Source organism: Primulina eburnea, chromosome 9 (assembly GCF_022965805.1).
Source record: "Primulina eburnea isolate SZY01 chromosome 9, ASM2296580v1, whole genome shotgun sequence".
In the NCBI taxonomy this organism is placed as follows: Eukaryota; Viridiplantae; Streptophyta; class Magnoliopsida; order Lamiales; family Gesneriaceae; genus Primulina; species Primulina eburnea.
The window spans coordinates 27,896,622-27,914,621 of record NC_133109.1 but is presented as its reverse complement, the minus strand read 5'-3'; the positions used below and the strand labels follow the sequence as shown (position 1 = coordinate 27,914,621).

Genomic DNA, 18,000 nt, shown 5'->3' with positions numbered 1-18,000 from the left:
AATAACCATTTTTATTAACGATATCGTGGAAAATATCGATGGCTAAAGTAATCAATTTCAAAATAATATGAATAAATAATATATTTTTTTACATGTAAATAAATATATATTATAAGTAATTTTAATGGTATCCTTATAAAAATTACAAAAGAATATATGGAATAAGAAAAATAATGATGTGAAAATAACGATTATAAGATAAAATATTCATTTCTAATGAATTGATATTGTATTGATTTGAAACACAAACATTTCACAAACATATATTAATTTGTCTTTGTTGTAGCTCGATATATAAATATATATATATATATATATACGTTTTTATGGGGAAAAACAAGTCACCTCAACACATTCAGCACCCCTAACCATTAAAAGCGCCCAATACTGTTCTTTAATAAAAGTTTGCTAACATTGGTGAACATCAGAGGCTTCACTCACCATAGCAAACAAGCATTGTTAAAATTCGAATATCTGCACACCATAGAAGACGATTATCGTTATGCACATCGTCGCGAGCCATATGGTTAAACAGCATCATTTGATATCATTTCCCCCAGCATTTACGGAAAAATAATAAAAGATCATAAGGTACTTGTTCATCATCAAGTATGCTAAGTGTGCCTCGCCCAATCTTGGCACTTCCTACATAAATCATCAAAGAAAGCTGACCATGACCAGAATCAGCTACAAACATCGCTCAGTGGTCTTGCTCTGTCATTTGTAATACAGATTTTCTTTTCATTTTCACTTGTACCGATATGTTCTTTAATAGAAGTTATCTTATTCTTCATCAATGGCTTCCGCCATATCTGCTAATATGGTATCAGAGAGCTACTTTGCTCTGCTGTGATTTTTTTTTCCTCTTTCGATTCCTATGGACTATAATATAAAATAACAATTGGAACAAGAGAAATAAACAAATGGAAAAACTGATTGGAACTAGCGATAATTTAAAAAAAAAAGGTGAAACGATAATGAATTTTGATGTAAAATTTGATTATGCGAGTGCACACTCACACACACGCTTAGAATTTTCAAATAGATGACTTTAAAAAATATAGCAGAATTCCTAACTTTGTCAGCTAAGTAAGCAAGATAAAAACATTTACACAAAGTTACTTCTTCAGGAAAAAAAAAAGGAAGGAAAATAATGAAAGAATGAAAGAAACAGAATACGAAGAGTAGCAGTAGGTATACTGCACGAGTCCTTAAAACCTGCACACAAAAAAACAAGAAAATAACTGACAAGAGACCACATAATTGCTATTTGATAGATTTTGGAACCCCTCTCCTGTTCTATCTTTTTTTTGGGAATAAATAGGTATGGATCAGTCCAAGACTCCATCAAGAAGTTGATGACTTCGACAAAAAAGAACTATAAAAGTCAGATGTTCCATAAACCCAAGGAAAAATTTAGTGATTGTCATCTGGCACGAATAGTTAAGGCAAGGAAGAGTTAGAGAAAGGTTAGTCAATTACCCACAATAGAGTAATAGTTTCAGTGCCCATGCATGGTCAGACATTGCCTGCTTACTTTGACGGTAAGGCTGAAATGCTAGTCAACTTCCTGTCAGCACAAGTCTAAAATAGAGATAAGAGAAAATTTAAGATCGAATTCGGTTAGACGAGCTCAAATGTGAGGACAATAGCAAACACTCATACGAGAATTAATACATAAATTTAGTCATAAGACAATTACTACAGAAGATCCAATTCATAACAAATTACACTTATAAACTGACACTATAAATACAGATATACCCAATACATCGAAACTCATTGCATCATGTGTATACATTGGAAAAGCTAATATACGTAACTCAGATTACATCTGGAATCCTACACAGATACAAACAACTCTAACCTCCAACATCTTATGTCGAATTCAAGGTAATTTTTGGTCTTCCATGATGGAAACTGCCTTGTTATTCAACGGCAAATACTCAAATGATAATTAATACACAAATTTAGTCATAAGACAATTATTACAGAAGACAAAGTTACAAAAAGAGTTGTATCTAAGTAGTTTCAACTGCAGGAGCTCTATGGTAGATAATCGACACATTTGAACTTACAGGATCTGCATGATACTGGCCATAAAATGCATAAACACCAATTGTAACAATGATGAGGACTACAAATCTCACCCAGGCTTCATAGTGCAGCTGCAACATGAAGAATAAAACAACTTGGTCTTCATTGTTTCTTCAAATTTAAATTCAAGGTTATGTGAAGCGATAGTTTTGTACTCAAAATGCAGAACAAGATAATGATTCAATTACCTGGGCAAACAAAAAAATGTTGATGAAAATGCTAATTGAAGGAATTATGGGAACTCCAGGACAAGAAAAACCCGGTGGATCTGTATACGCCTACAATAACACATCAAGGCATTGTACAACCCTCGTCAATAACAAATAACTAATGGAGCACACGTTTTCTATTATGCATATTATTTTTCAAGAATCATGCTTATTCCTAATCATTGAAAAATATAAGTGGACACACTTTCATGCCAGTCTGAAAAGCAAAGCTTCTATTTTCTTTCCATGGTAAGGTATCACAACTGAAATTGCATATCTTGCAGAACAGAATGTGAGACAAGAAGATTGTATCAGAGAGAAGATTTAAGTCAAAGAATTCAGAAAGAGAAGTGTATCATGTTGTATCCGACGAATTTAGAAGAAAAACATATCATGATGTTAAAAGATTGTATCCCAGTCCAGTAGACGAATTCGGAGGAGAAGTGTAACCCAATTCACAATTAAAAAGTTCATTTAATAAATTTGTTTCATTGCGTGAAAGAATAACAGGAAGTAGATGCAAATCGAATAATAAGAAATCCAAATCCATGAGCAGTAAAGAATCTCTAGTAGAAACACATGTACTGAATCAGCCAACCACGATGAATAATTTATAGTTTTAGACAACTGAGTTTGTTTTCGGCTACTATCAACGAATGGCTATTGAACTTCTCTGTGCGTTGAAACTTTTAGAACTTCGATGTGGAAGAGGAAGAATCATAACATCCCTAGTTTCTTATCCAAGTCTCTAAAACCAGAGGAATATATGTTCATTTCTCTTACAAAGACTCTTAAAACAAATGAGTAAGTTGTGGTCTGCATTACATGAAGTTCACACGGTATTTCATTTCACCACGATTATTGCGACACAGTCAGTAGAGTTCACCCTAGATGAGTTGAAGTTCTGGTTGATTTAAGTTTTTTGGTCCATGCATTTATTAATGCAAATCAATGCCTTCTTGTGAACATGTTTGTGCATAGAATTATTGTGGATGCAATAAAGTTCCCAAAGATCGTTGCACCATCCTGTGCGCGTGGTAATCGAACTTACTTGCCGCAGACAAAGAGCCACACCAGAGAAGATAGCAATGATAAAAGCAACAAGCACGAGTACAAATGAAGCACCAAAGCGGAAGAAGACACCAGCAGCAAAACCACAACAGGCAACTGTAAGGAGACAAATGACACCCTCCACCCATTTAGAAATCCACTTGGTAGAAGCCTGACTTGAAGTGTTATCCTTCAAACGAAGAGTCACAACACATGCTGAAACTACAGAATACCCTGTCTGAAAAGAACCATTCACATTAGTGGCACGATCCATTTGTCATAATTACAATCTCAAAGTTTTTTTTAAATAAAGAAATTTTAAGATTTTCAACTTGCCACACGTTGTCTATGGGATACACTGCCACAAATTATGGGACTCTAGAAATTAAGAAACCATCCTACTATTATCAATATCAGAGGAATGAAATTGAAATGTCAAAACCGACATACCAAAGATCCAACTGATAGGATATGTGAGAGCACATGCACGTTCAAAAGTCCTGCCAAGATACTGGCAATAATACCAACCCAAACTTGTGAATGAATTGGGGTATGTCTTATCTTGTTTACTTTGGCAAATATAGCTGGTAGCAAACCATCCCTTCCGAGACCGAGATATAGCCGAGACTAATTAGAAAACATGATACATTTACTTTTTAGTAATGGGAATACCTAAATTTAGTCTCTAATTGGAAATAAAAGGACACACATTCACCTGGACGTAAAGCCCAACCAGAAGTGTTGTAGTAAGGCCAGCAACAGCACCAAAGCTGATTAAAACAGATACAAATTTCAAGCCCTTGGATGTGAAAGCTTCAGATAGAGGAGCATCTTCTCCAAGATATTGGTATGGAACCATTCCAGTAATCACTAAACAAACTCCAATGTACAATGCAACACAGATCAGGAGACTACCAATTATGCCTAATGGTAAGTCCCTCTGAAACAAAAGTTCAAAAATAAGAATGGAAAATTTTGGCATTCTTAACAGCATAAACAATGTTATTTACACCAACTAGCGGAGACAAAAACAAAACCTCAAGGGGACAAATTCTACCTTTGTCATAACTCATACCTGAGGTCTCTTGGATTCTTCTGCAGAATTAGCAACTGCATCAAATCCTACATATGCGAAGAAGACAACTGTTGCTCCGGTAAGTACTGATTTAACTCCATTTGGGGCAAAAGGAGTCCAATTTGAGACGTCAACCTCAAAAGCTCCAACAACAATAACCATAAGAACAATGACCACCTGCAAAAGATTTATTGATCTGTCAGCCCTCTCAAACCCCTGATGCTTCTTTCAAGTTCAACCTTGTAAATGAGAAAACGAGAAGTACAAAAATAACATTTGTTGTTCTTGCATTTTTGACATATTTTTTGAAGGCAGCATATTAAACACTAAAATTTTGTATCAAGTTTCCAAATCATAAGCTTTATTTCAGAAAACTAAAAATTAGAGAGACCATATAGAATTCCTGATGTGCTTTATTTTCTATTGTTTCCTGTAATAGCTCCATAATTTCAAAATTACTTACTCTTCCAAAGGAATACCAAGATGCAGGTTTATCCAGAAAGAAGAAACACCAAAAATATATAAGAATTTATTTGCTCTAGGTTCAAACAATAATGCATCTCAAGCAGCACAAAGATAATGTATTACGCATAATGTCGCAGTGAACTTTTAATCAGTGTCACCAACATCTGTCTTTCACCTAGAGTTCCTAAACACAAGAAATCAACAACCACCTTAATTTTATATGAAAATAGCAAGTAATTTAATCCAGAAATATGTAATTTTTGTTTTCTCTTCCAAATATACCAGCTGCTTAATCCATATCGATGTCTTTATATGATCTAACCACCAAAGCTTTATCTACCACCCAGAATAATACGTATACATACAAAATTTTATAGCTTAACCAGGTCATTTTGGGATCAAAGGCATAGAAATATACCGTATGAACTAATTATTACCAGCAAACGCTTCTATTGATGCCAGTTTACTTCCATTGGAAAACAAGGAATGAAAGAAATATAGACAACCTTTGTTACTGTCATGAATGAATTCAGAATAGAAGACTCTCCAACACCCAAACAAAGGATGAATGTCAAGAGAGCTAGGAGAATAGGCGCCAATATATTAATAGATAATGCTCCAAAAACTTCTTCACCATGACCAACCCAGCTTGGGATGTTACCCTTGAGGAAAGGGATCAGCTCTAACAACGAAACCACATAGCTCGCTAAGCTGCGTGCTATGCTAGCTGCACCTATATGATAGTCAAGCATCAATTGAGCAAACACTAGAAAAGCGGTTAGCTCGTTGAAAGCGGTGTATGTATACAGGTAAGCCCCTCCAACAACTGCGGGAAAGCGAGAGGCTAGTTCGGCGTAACAAAGCGCGTTGAGAACACAAGATGCCCCTGCTACGATGAAGCTAATCGTAACTCCTGCATCGGGGTAACAACAATGGTGTTATGCCATGACACAGAATGACAATTGGAATAAAGAAACTCCAAATGACTCGCGAGATCCCCCCAAAGGACGAATATTGATGCAATGCATCCGCTTCAATCGAAAAAACTCACCCGGACCGGCGTCGCGTGCTACAGTCCCGGTGACGACAAATATCCCCGCGCCAATCGAAGCTCCGATTCCGAGGAGAATGAGCTCCAAAAGGCCCAGCCGTCGGATGAGACCCTCGCCGGAGCTCGTCCGGACGTTAGTTTCCGAATCCCGCGACAAAGGTTTCGACCTCAGCGCCGATGACCAGAAACGAGAAAACCATGACGAATAGGGTGACGTCATCCAGCTCTGCCAAATTCCAATATTTTCCTTTTTTGTTTGTGTTGTTGCCAGAGGACAGGAGAGAAATAACGCACGTACGATGATTGTAGTAATTTACAATTCTACCCATGCCGATTAATTCCAACCCACTATCCTTTTTTTGGTACAGATGTTACATGGTAATAAAGTGATATTTAAAGTGAATTCTATTCTTTGTGATCCGTATACCTTCGTTTTTTCCCAAAAAAATCTTACTTTAGATAAAATCACAAAAGAGAATGTTGAAAATACGTAATAAAGACAATCATTGTAACATAATCATCGTTACAAAAGGTGTCGACAAAGTCAATTGTGCATTAAATGAGTCAACAAAGGTTGGCAAAATAATTGTCAAAATGGCATAACAAATTTTGAAACAGAAGGTTACGTTCATATGAGGAATTGCATCTATAAATATATGTATTTTTTCATCAGTTGGTGTATCTCATTCTCAAGCCTCCTCTTGAGTTTTCTTATTATTCCTATTAGTTTTATAATATTTGTGATGTGTTTTTTCTCCTATATTAAAAGAGTTTGTGTTCTCTTTGGAAACACAGTGAGTGAGTCGTGCACCACAAAATATTATAATGGAATTATTTTCATATTGCCCGTGTTTTTACCCTAATAATTTTTAGAGGTTTTTCACGTAAATCTCAGTGTTCAGTTTATTCTTTATTTTTGGGTTTATTATCTCAAATCACCGCAAGTGAGACCAAAAAGTGGTACCAGAGCTTTGGTTTAAAATTTCTTAAAATTCTAAGTATGTTCTGTGATTGCAGCCTAGACTGATCTTCTACATCATAAAAGATTTTTTTGAGATTTTTTATTTAACGCCGGATTATTTTTTCCAATCTACTAAAATTGTTGTAGAGATAATGACGGGCAGATACGAGATAGCTAAGTTCAACGGAAGCAATTTTACACTGTGAAAAATAAAGATACAAGCAGTTTTAAGAAAAGAAAATTGCTTATCTTGAAAGCTACAAGCAGTTCAACAGAATTGATTATCTTAAAAGATAAAGATACAAGTAGTTTTGTGTTCTCATTAAGATAGTCAAGTTGAAGAAGTTGAATTTGACAATTGTAATTTGATGGAGAACAAACAAATTGCTTATAAATGAGTTTATAAATGGATTTCATATATTGAAAATTGTGGAAATTAGTTTAATTGTTAATTAAGTGAGGAGTGTGGAACTGTCTGGTTTGGTGAAGGAGTTTACAAACTGACAGCTGCCAAAAATGGATCGGTAGAAATTTGATATTCAAAAATTTCAATTTTCATTATATTAACAAAATTTGTATCATTGATACATTGACACTATCAGATCGTCAATCGGAATTATACTGAGTTCACAATTATTTATTTAGTAAATTTGAAATTTACTAATTAAATAATAATATTAGCAGTAATAGTGACTACTAATATATACAAAATTCTCATAAAATATTTTAATGGATCGGTAGAAATTTGATATTTGAAATTTTTAATTTTCATTATATGAACAAAATTTGTATCATTGATACATCAGCTCTGTCAGATGGTCGATCGTGATTATACTGAGTTCACAATTATTTATTTAGTAAATTTGAAATTTATTAATTAAATAATAGTGTTATTAGTGACTACTACTATGTACAAAATTCTCATAAAATATTCTAAAGTAGTATAGAATTAATTAACTAATAATTTAACTAAGGAAATTAAATTATTGTTATTTTTATTTTAAATATTTCTATGCATATAGTGTATGTGCACTTATAGATGTATATATATGTGTGTGTGTGTGTGTAAATATATTATACATTATCAATAGTTGATTAATACATGATATAATAAACATGAAAATTTAATTGAATGAAAATAAGTAATCTTTGTGAGAGTAGGATTATGAATGCTAATAGAAGAATGACTCCTTATGGGATAAGGAGTCAAACTCCACAAATATTTCATTTTGGGTTATATGAAATTAGACTATTTTTGCACACATAATTTTGTTAATCAAAAATTTTCTCCAACTCCTCCCACACACAATTTTCGGCCACTTGGGTTTTTTCACAAGAAAAATTCACAGCCAGTTTCATAGCCATCATTGCTGCTAGGAGTGATCACGTTGCGGTTTTGCGGTTTTGTTAAAGAATTCAAACCGAATTGCCATATGCGGTAGGTTAGTATTTTGAAAAATTAATCGCGGTTTTACATGAAAAATTAGCATTACGGTTTTGAACGGTTTCAAACGGTTGCGGTCGGTTTAAGGTTTTTTAAGTGAAAAATATTAGATCATATATTCTAATTTAATTGAAAACAACAACAATATATTGTCTTCATATATAAAATATAGTTCAAATCATATAAAGATCAAAATACATAAAACAATAACCAAGATTAAAAACTAAGCTAATAATTTAACAACACAACACATTCACAACAAAAATGACATTTACACTATTTTATCTTTTTTTTTTTTACTTTCAAACAAAATATTGTAGCAAAAGAAATAAATACTTTAATAAAAGACTAATATAATGAATAATTAAGAAAAATATAAGTTTTATTTGCAAAAATAATAATTTTGAAGAGAGTTGTGATATAATGAATGATGACTTCTTTATTTGAATATGTAGTTTGTATTATTATAATTCTAAGCTCAATATTATGACAATCGGTTTAGGCGGTGCGGTTTAATGTGGTTCTTGACAAAAAAATAACCGAACTGCGTATGCGGTGCAGTTTATGATTAATATTTTTAATCACGGTTTTTATAAAATATTATGAAAAACGATGCGGTGCAATTCGGTTCAGGCGGTTCGAGCGGTTAATAAAAAATTTGATCACCCCTAATCGCAGCAAGATCTCTGGAATTGCTGCGATTCAGTCTCAACGCAAAGTTTTTTTAAGATATCTAGTACGATCTGAACATGGATTTCAGTCTCCGATCATGGACTTGATTATATGATCAAAAGAAGAGATCCGTTCGAATGAATATACAAAAAAGACCAACTCCGCTAATCACGAATTGGTTTGATGTCCAACGTGATATACACAAAAGTATTAATTCTAAATACCCTATAAATGGTTTAAATTCATACGAGACCCAAAAAATATTTTCCACGTCGAAGCCAAAAATTTTGAACTTCTCAATTTCTTGAAGACTCTACTTTTAGATAATAATTTGAATTTTAGCGACAGGACATTAGCGACAGTTTAATTGACCCGTCGCAACATTGTTGCGGACGTTCCGCTGATATTAGCGACGGTTTTTAGCCGTCGCTAACTATTGTTAATTTTTAGGCACGTTTTCCTGAAAAACCGTCGCCGATGCCGTTACAGATCGGCGACGGTCTTTAGTACCGTCGCTAATAGCTACGGATTTTCAAACTGCCTCTAACCGTCGCTAATATGCCTATATTTTCGGCCGGTCCGAGCTCATTTTTTCACTACGGGTTCTTGTCTCGCATACCGGCGTGTTTGTACAAGTTTTTTCCGAAGACCCGTCTTTCCGTTTTTGAGGTATGGATTAAGTTCGAGATTTCATATTTTGAATCTTATTATATCTTGTTCAGATTTTTATTTTTTATATCGTATGTCAATTAATTAAGTGTTCGAAAATGTTTCATATTTGTATATTATTATGATCTATTGTTTAATCTGTTTTATTGTATTGTATGTATTAATTTTTTTAATTAGAAAAAAGTAGCTAATTAGCCACGATTGAATTTGGTTGATTTTACTTGTAGCGTAATTTAGGGTGTGTTTGGTTGAGTTATTTAAATAAGGATAGATTAGTCAAATATTTATCGTTAAAATTTTAAGTTGTTTTAATAAACATTTTGACTCGGTTTAAGATCTAATTTTATGGATAACTATTTGATTAATAAAATTGTATCTTAAACCGGGCCAAAATGATTATTAAAACATATTAAAATTTTAACGATAAATATTTGACTATTAATCTATCTTTATTTAATCCATCTCACCAAACACACCACAAGAAGAGGTTGCAATGTACCAAAAAAGTATAATATTTTAGTTCAAAAGAAATATAATAAAGGTGAATCTTAAATTCAATATGTATAAACTCCTTAAGTCAAGGATGAAAATTTAATATTTCAAAATATATGATATTAAAATTTTTTTAAGTGTTTATATTTACTATTTACTATTTCTAAATTTTTTCAATGATTATTAAAAACAAATAATTGTATTAAAAAATAAAATAAAATGCAAGGTCTGAGGACCAATTTTGTAGAATAGAAATCAGGTGTAAAAACTAGATGTGGGCTTCACTAACGTGCTGTCGCATGCGGATTCCGCTCAACCGCCCTCTTACAAATCCAATCCTCCTCATTGCCTCTCCTTCTCTGCTGCGTTACAGATTCCGGCTCTTGACTTTGATGGAGAATCGTCAAAATTCCCTCACCGGAAACCCCTATTTCACTGCATCAAGGTATATTTTTGTTCTATATTTCCTCTTTTTTTTGTTTTGGCCACTAATTATCAGTATCTCATCGAATTTGTGCCGTCATTCATGGCAGAGGTGGAGGTGGAGGAAGAAGAAGTGGACTGGAGATCAAAGATACTGAGGAAAGATCGAGGGGTCGCGGCGGTAGATACGGAGGTGGCAGCGGTTCCTCCGGAAAAGATAAAATCGATGCTCTTGGCAGACTCTTGTACGCAGCAGCTATCTACACTCTTTTATCTTTTTGTTTCTTGATTAGCTCATGACTCTCTTTTAGTATTATTGATGCTATAAAACTAGACTTCTTTTATGGAAAAGAAAGAGGGGCAATATAAAAATGATTAGGGGAATTGGTTGTAAAGAAATACTGGACTTTTTATGAGAAGGAATCAGGAGGGACCTAGTAATACTTTTGATTAATTCCGTTTCCTATGACAATTCAAGCTTGATGAAATTCAGTGTTAAAATTTGGTTTCGATGATATTGTGTTATCAATCAAATTGATGTTTAAACTTCGAAATTTCGGAAAAGAGTTTGTGTGAAGGTTTTGATGACCAGTTTATGTTCGTAAAGTGGTATAATTCTTGTTTTAACGATTGATTTTCACTTTTTTCTCTGGCTTTTTATGTGCTAATATTTTGCAACGAAAAAATGATGTCTTGGAAGATGAGTATTTGCATTTAATTTTCCAGATTTGATTAGGTCTTTTAGGTATTAAAGCTTGTTGCCTTGATCAATCGCCAATAATTTTGAGGTGCTGACAGCACACAAATTAAAGCCAAAGATTATGCATGAATGTGCATTGGTTGGAGATATCATACAGCTTATATTTGCTATCATTAACTGTTTGTTATTAACATTTCAGAACACGTATACTGCGGCACATGGCTTCCGAATTGAAGTTAGATATGAGGAGTGATGGATATGTCAAAGTCCAAGATTTGCTGAAGCTAAATCTGAAAACTTTTGCCAATATGCTATTACAATCACATGATATTGACGATGTTAGAGAGGTTTGAGTTTTTATTCTGTTTGTGTGCTAAGTTAAGATGTCCATTAATTGAGATTAAATGGATTAAATTTATTTATCCTGTAGTTATGCCAACACTTCTACGCTGTTGCATTGGAAATGTTTTAGCAAGTTTTTACCTTTTTTCTGTAGTATTTCACCTCAACGAGTGATGTCTTGTTTTCCTTTGTTGGAATGAGGAAATTATCTAATACAAATGACATACTTTCTTGAAGAGTCCTTTTTTGTCAAATGGCTACCAGTTATTAAATAAGAGATGGCTTCCAAAGATTGTCTTTTGGCTTAGGACAGTATCCGATCATTTAAGTGCTTTGGCATATCGTATGTCAGTGTGTCGTGTAGAACCATTTTTGCTAGATTGATTTTACTTTTTACAACATGTTTACAGGTGGTTAGGAGGGACAACAAGCAACGGTTTAGCCTGCTGGAAGAAAATGGGGAGCTGTTAATACGCGCAAACCAAGGTCACACGATAGAGGTGACATATCTCCTCAAAGTTTGCAATCAGGGCTACATTTTGATATGTGTCTAGAAGAGCATTACTATTTTAAAGTATATCCTGAGAACTGAATTTTATTTACTGCTTCAACTCCTGTTAGTTGTTGGAATCAAGTTTCCTCGGGGTAATCTGCAACTTCGCAGGGATGGACCTATTCTGCTAGAAATATTTTGGAATTGCAATGTGTACATGCATTATTTTTATTTATTTAAAAAACATACAATTTACATCCATACCTTCTTTGATTTTATTAAACACTTATACATGCCTGTCACTCGGTAGTGGACTGATAATGACAACTGGATTTGTTGGAAAATATCTTGGTTTGATTTATGTTGAGCTGAAAGTGCATATAATAGCTGCTTTTCGATCGAGTCCAACTTGCATGATGCCAAGATGTGTTGCAGTTTCTCTATGACCGTTGAACAAAAAATTCTATGCTGGCACAATTTTATTTCATTCCCTACACATACATTGATGCTAGTTTAGAATTGTATCTTGTTTTCTCTTCTGCAATTGGCGTCGTGCCTTCTTAATTCATTGTTTCCTCCTTCTAATACTCTTACAGACTGTTGAAACAGAAAGTTTGTTAAAACTCATACTTTCCCCTGAGGAAATTCCAGGTTATACATTTCAACTGTGGTTTCCCTTTTTTCACTTCTTTAATGAAACGTGCTTCTTTCATCTTTTTCTAAGTGCTTCTGCCTTTATGATAAAGCGCAGTTTGTGTACATGGAACTTACAGGAGGAACTTGGAGTCGATTTTAGAGCAGGGCCTCAAACGCATGAAGAGATTACATGTACATTTCTCTTGCGGCTTGCCAACAGATGGAGAAGTTATTAGCGGTACTATATTTTATGCTAGAATAGCATGTTGAAAATTTTCATACTTTTTTTGCTCTGAAACAACATTCTCTTATATGAATACAATATAACATAGATAGGTCGTCCTATGTTTATGAATCAACCTCTATGTGTCTGTATCCAAGTATCACGGGGATTCAATGTTTATTTGCTTGGAAAAACTGTTATCTGCCTCTGTTAAATGTTTGTTGCCATTCAAATTTCAGGTATGAGACGCGATATTAACGTGTTGATATTTCTTGACGTTAGAAAAGCTATGGAAGGTACTAATTTAATGACTCGCAAGTCGCAACTGATTATTTCCTTAGCTTTTGAGCTTTATTTATCATCGTTTCTCAATTCTTTTCTTCTAGAGGGGATGAAGCTTTACATATCCGACAATCGAGTGATTTTAACCGAGGGCTTTGGCGGAGTGGTGCCCATGAAGTACTTTTTGAAGATAGAATCTTGGCCGAAGAGAGAGCCTATACCGTTTTAGATGGGAATGAACAGTGTCTTTAAATAATTGAAAGGTGAACTTGTTTAGAGAAAGATTACTTATTTCTTGAACTTTAAGACACTTGTTCTCTCTGCACGTGGATCAACGTTGCAAATTTTCTGTATTGGTGTACAAAGTTACGCATGGAAAATTCATAAATACCACAAATAAATCATGCAGTATAGTGAATCATGTTAAGTTTCAAGTTTAAATCAATTAAGATTGACTATGTTATATGTAAGTTTTAATAATTTTAATTACTTAAATGACAGAAAATTGACTTTTAAGTTACTGGTGCACCTTCGATAGCGGAGAACAGGTGGTAGTAACACACTTGAAATAAGCTGGTGGAAGAGAGTCAATGTGGAGAATACGGTAATTGATAAAAGAAATTGCCAATCAAATTGAGAAACAAATACAATCTAGACTAATGGATTCTATATATGGTCTTTCAAGTTTTCTGCATAACAATCAGTATACGAGAACTGTATGTGCTGTTTTATTTGAACGAAACTCCTGATATATACTCATCTATTCATTGGAAAATTGCACCATAATTCGCAAATTCTACAAAGATTAAACTACAAAAATTGTCCTTGAGAGACAAGAATCAATTAGTCCTTCCATGAAGAGCAGAACATGATACCAACGTACCAACGTCCACCCAACGCAAAAAGTTCCAAGAACTTCCTCCTAAGATGATACCATCATGATATGTCGAAAATGGATTGGCTGGGTGACTAATATGGATATGTTGACATACAATGGAAGAATAAAAAAGAACCGAGGATAGAGTGATCCTATGGCACAACTGAGAAAAAAATATATCACTGTGCACTCTTATTCCCGTTACTATAGTAACCGAGGTACCATCGGGTGAATTTCTTCAACCCTGTTTGAAGATCTGTCGAAGGCTTATACCCGAGCTCCCTTTGAGCCAAGCTTATGTTGGCATGTGTAAATTGTACATCCCCATTCCTTGGTAACTTCATCACCAACCTCTTTGCCTTCACCTTGAGCAATCTCTCCAAAATGCTCACAAGATCTGCAACAGGCACAGGAGCTGTGTTTCCCAAATTGAAAACCCGTAATTGAGCCGGCCCCTTTTTCTTGCCACCGCTACCGGTACTCTTCTGGGAAGTATCCAATGAAGCCAGACAACCCTTTACAATATCATCTATGTAAGTAAAGTCCCTTGCCACTGTGCCATGGTCAGCAGCCTCAAAGATGGGAATTGACTTCCCCTTCAGAATATCCCTACTAAAAAAGAAGTATGCCATATCTGGCCTACCCCAAGGTCCATAAACAGTAAAGAACCTCAATCCAGTGAGTGATAGCCCATATATATGGTTATATGTATGTGCAATCTCCTCACCAGCCTTCTTAGTTGCAGCATAGAGACTAGCAGGCTGATCAGTCCTATCCTTCTCCGAGAAGGGCACTTTAGTATTCAATCCATAGACAGAACTACTTGACGCCCACACGATTGCAGGCTGAGGATTGACACTCTTGCAAACCTCAAGCAAGCTAACAAAGCCGGCGATGTTGCTATGCACATAGGAGCTGGGATTCTTCATTGCATACCGAACACCGGCCTGCGCTGCCAAATGCATAACATGCGTGAAGGCCACAAGTTCGAAAAGCTTCTTCAACAGGGAAACATCATTGATATCACCCTCCACAATGTACACCCCGTTGCGCTCTAAGAGCTCTTGCCGCGCCATCTTGAGTAAAGGATCATAATAATCATTGAAATTATCCAGTCCTAAAACACCATCTCCCCGCTGTTTAAGGGCGGAGGAGACGTGAGAACCTACAAAACCAGCAGCCCCTGTGACCAGAACACAAATCCCATTTCTTGACCTGATTTTAGCAGAGGCTCTTACCCTTTTCTCCCAGTTAGCATCTCCATAAGAGCTGGTTCTGAGGGACCTCCTAGAAACATCTGCGGGTGCGGGAGGTGAAGAGGAGGGTGATTTAAAGAAGAATACTATTACCAATCCAAGGAAAACGAAAGACCAAAAAGTGATCTTGGCTAGGCAAGAATGTAACCTCAGCCTATTGTATACAGACTTCTCCATTTTGAACTTCCCCGGGGTTGATGGAGCGCCGTCAATGTGCTTAATCTGGAACAGAATCCTCCCAGAAAAACTTCAAGATTTGGCAACCGCCACTTTTATGAAGAAAGCTGGAAAAGGTCACTTTCTTGGATTTCTTACGTAACTGCCAGGGTCTAGTATTAAAAAATAAACTAAAGCGAGAAAAGATTGAATTTTTCCTCTAAATTTGATGCATGTTGCGTCGAAAATTGGTTTACGAAAGAAAAGGGTGTCTGGGCAAGGTGGCGTTGGAGAGTCTTTTACGCTTCTTTGACCAGTGAATGTTCTCGTTTCTTGGAGCCAGTGGCTGGTCGTGATTTGTCTTCCCTTTAGCGTTGGAGAGATTTTTGTTCTCTCTCTTCCTATTACTTTATGAAGTTACGAATGAGATTTGAGTTTGATTGTGAACCAAGGCAATAATTCATAATCAAGTCTCTAAATTTTGTCATTTTCCCCGATTTCGTCCATCTAGTCACGCGTGTTATTTGAATCTCCCAACTTTTATATTGTGCCTTTGTTGTTACCTCGAACGTTAAAGCTGATGGATTTTACGTATGAAATGAACATGTGTCCGTTAAAATCTCAAAATAACACAATGGAGAGGGATCACACTTACAATTGTCGATGGAGGCTCATGTCGTGCTTTCATCGGTGTTGATTAGGGAGATGAATTTCATAGGAAGGACATGATGGATCATGGCTAAGGTTGCTACATCATTTACTTTTGAGGGAATGGACTCGCCCTGTTGCGTATTTTCTGCTCGGAAGCGTGCGGTTGTCAAGTTTTAAAATAAAAGAGTAAAGTATCGTTCTCACGAGGAATGTATATATAAAAATATATCAGTGCTTGTAATTAAAATAGTTGCGACTTTATCTAGAATGATCAATAGACAGATTTGGTGTACTGAAAATTAATTAACTGCAAATAAATATTAATCGAGTCGTCGAATTGAGAAATATCAATGAGAGAAAATATCTTGAAGAGTGATTTCACTTAGTTTCCATGATAACTTATGTCTTTATATTCATGAATTTCAGTCATTTAATGGCCAAGAACACTTAATTATTTTATTACCCTTTTGCCCAAGTGACGAATAAAGTGTATCATTCAAACTTCGATTCAAATATTGCTAATAAAAACCTAAGTTCAAATAATATATGCAGACGATGATCTTACATAGTCCTCGCTAAAGTTAGATGCCTTTCGAACAAAATAAACATTTAACAATGTGTCCCTAACTATCCATAATTCTAATCTCTTTCCCAACTTGTAGAATTAATAAGATAACAAATAATTTATGTCCAGTAAATTGAAATCGATAAGAACTAAGAAACATAATTAAACCAACATGAATTCAATCATATAAACAACTGAGTCAAAATTATCTTGTCAACAAAGCTACATCATCCTCTAGAATAGAAATGTTAGTTCATAGAGAAATTTAAACAAAAAACAAAGCATGTTTGAAGATTTAGACATCTCAACACAAGAAATCAAAAAAGGCGAAAGGCTAGATAACAAATCCGAAGTGGTGTCTCTGTCCCCAGCTTCATCGTGCGATCAATCCTTGCATTCCAGATCTTCTTCTCATAGTGTGTGATCTTTGTCTCTCACAGTTTTTCTCTCCAAAAACGGCTACGCCTTTCCAAAATCCCTATTCTTCCTTTTATATTTCCTTCGAGCTCGTCAAAATAAGCCCAGTTCTCGAGTCTTCGCGTGTGTTAGCGCCCCAACAATTGTGGTTCAACGCCTAGCGCCCATAGGGTCGAGGGTTAGCGCTGCGGCGCCTATTGGTTAGTGCCTAGGCACTTGTTGTTCGGTGATTCTAGCGCTACTTTGTGGCGATGCGGCGCTTGTGGTTCGAATATCCAGGGCGCCTAGGCACTTCTTTTTCTACTTTGAAGCCTTAGCGTTGCGGCACTTTTTCCTCGGCGCTGAGGCACTTGCCCACCATCATTTAACGATAAAAAAACACCTCTAATTGTCATCAACCTTCCAATAGATATTCATCTCCTGCACGACACAAAAACACAAATACCAAGATAATTTTGTCCGAAACTAACATAATTCACATGGATTATCATATAAATTTAGTGCAATTCTTGCATTTATCAAACCCCCAAACTTGAACTTTTGATAGTCCCGAGCAAACTAGAAATAAGAACTAAATCAAGAATCAATGCTAACAACTATAAGTCATGGTTATGCAAATATTTACATTGGCCTCCAACTTATCCATTTTCATGTTATTGACAATTACTCAAGAGTTACGTGCGTGTGTGATATATCAATGTTATTTACCCAATAAAATGCTCAAATAGATTCACAACACCCACTCGCCTTATAAACTCAAGAAATCTTCCGTTCAGTTCAACTCACACTTCATT

The 18,000-nt window shown here is 35.1% G+C and overlaps 3 protein-coding genes across 12 annotated transcripts; 1 reads left to right on the top strand and 2 right to left on the bottom strand.

Moving 5' to 3' along the window:
- Positions 1-325: 325 nt before the first annotated feature.
- Positions 326-6,230, bottom strand: LOC140841437 (cationic amino acid transporter 9, chloroplastic). 8 transcript variants are annotated; one of them, XR_012120185.1, is made up of 10 exons: positions 5,948-6,230; positions 5,403-5,809; positions 4,432-4,608; positions 4,072-4,296; positions 3,807-3,983; positions 3,358-3,594; positions 2,286-2,375; positions 2,079-2,168; positions 1,483-1,584; positions 326-474 (listed from the first exon to the last, which is right to left on the bottom strand). XR_012120185.1 is itself a non-coding variant. In XM_073208852.1 (10 exons), the coding sequence occupies exons 1-9, from the start codon at positions 6,165-6,167 to the stop codon at positions 1,534-1,536; spliced, it is 1,674 nt and encodes a 557-aa protein (XP_073064953.1). In that variant the 5' UTR covers positions 6,168-6,230; the 3' UTR covers positions 332-474; positions 1,487-1,533. The 8 variants fall into 8 exon arrangements, 4 of the variants coding, with proteins under 4 accessions (XP_073064953.1, XP_073064952.1, XP_073064954.1 ...); XR_012120187.1 differs by having other exon boundaries at positions 1,483-1,570; positions 5,948-6,229; XM_073208852.1 differs by having other exon boundaries at positions 332-474; positions 1,487-1,584.
- A 3,401-nt stretch (positions 6,231-9,631) lies between these two features.
- LOC140841436 (uncharacterized) lies at positions 9,632-13,633 on the top strand. Of its 2 annotated transcripts, XM_073208848.1 has the most exons (9): positions 9,632-9,693; positions 10,559-10,630; positions 10,719-10,853; positions 11,508-11,655; positions 12,061-12,150; positions 12,740-12,794; positions 12,895-13,017; positions 13,242-13,298; positions 13,389-13,633. In XM_073208848.1, exons 2-9 carry the CDS (start codon positions 10,578-10,580, stop codon positions 13,511-13,513), a joined length of 786 nt encoding a protein of 261 aa, XP_073064949.1. In that variant the 5' UTR covers positions 9,632-9,693; positions 10,559-10,577; the 3' UTR covers positions 13,514-13,633. The 2 variants fall into 2 exon arrangements, with proteins under 2 accessions (XP_073064949.1, XP_073064948.1); XM_073208847.1 differs by lacking the exon at positions 9,632-9,693 and having other exon boundaries at positions 10,438-10,630.
- A 544-nt stretch (positions 13,634-14,177) lies between these two features.
- LOC140841435 (UDP-glucuronate 4-epimerase 3) lies at positions 14,178-15,968 on the bottom strand. Of its 2 annotated transcripts, XM_073208846.1 has the most exons (2): positions 15,566-15,967; positions 14,178-15,458 (listed from the first exon to the last, which is right to left on the bottom strand). In XM_073208846.1, the coding sequence occupies exon 2, from the start codon at positions 15,235-15,237 to the stop codon at positions 14,341-14,343; it is 897 nt and encodes a 298-aa protein (XP_073064947.1). In that variant the 5' UTR covers positions 15,238-15,458; positions 15,566-15,967; the 3' UTR covers positions 14,178-14,340. The 2 variants fall into 2 exon arrangements, with proteins under 2 accessions (XP_073064947.1, XP_073064946.1); XM_073208845.1 differs by having other exon boundaries at positions 14,178-15,968.
- Between the last annotated feature and the right edge of the window lie 2,032 nt (positions 15,969-18,000).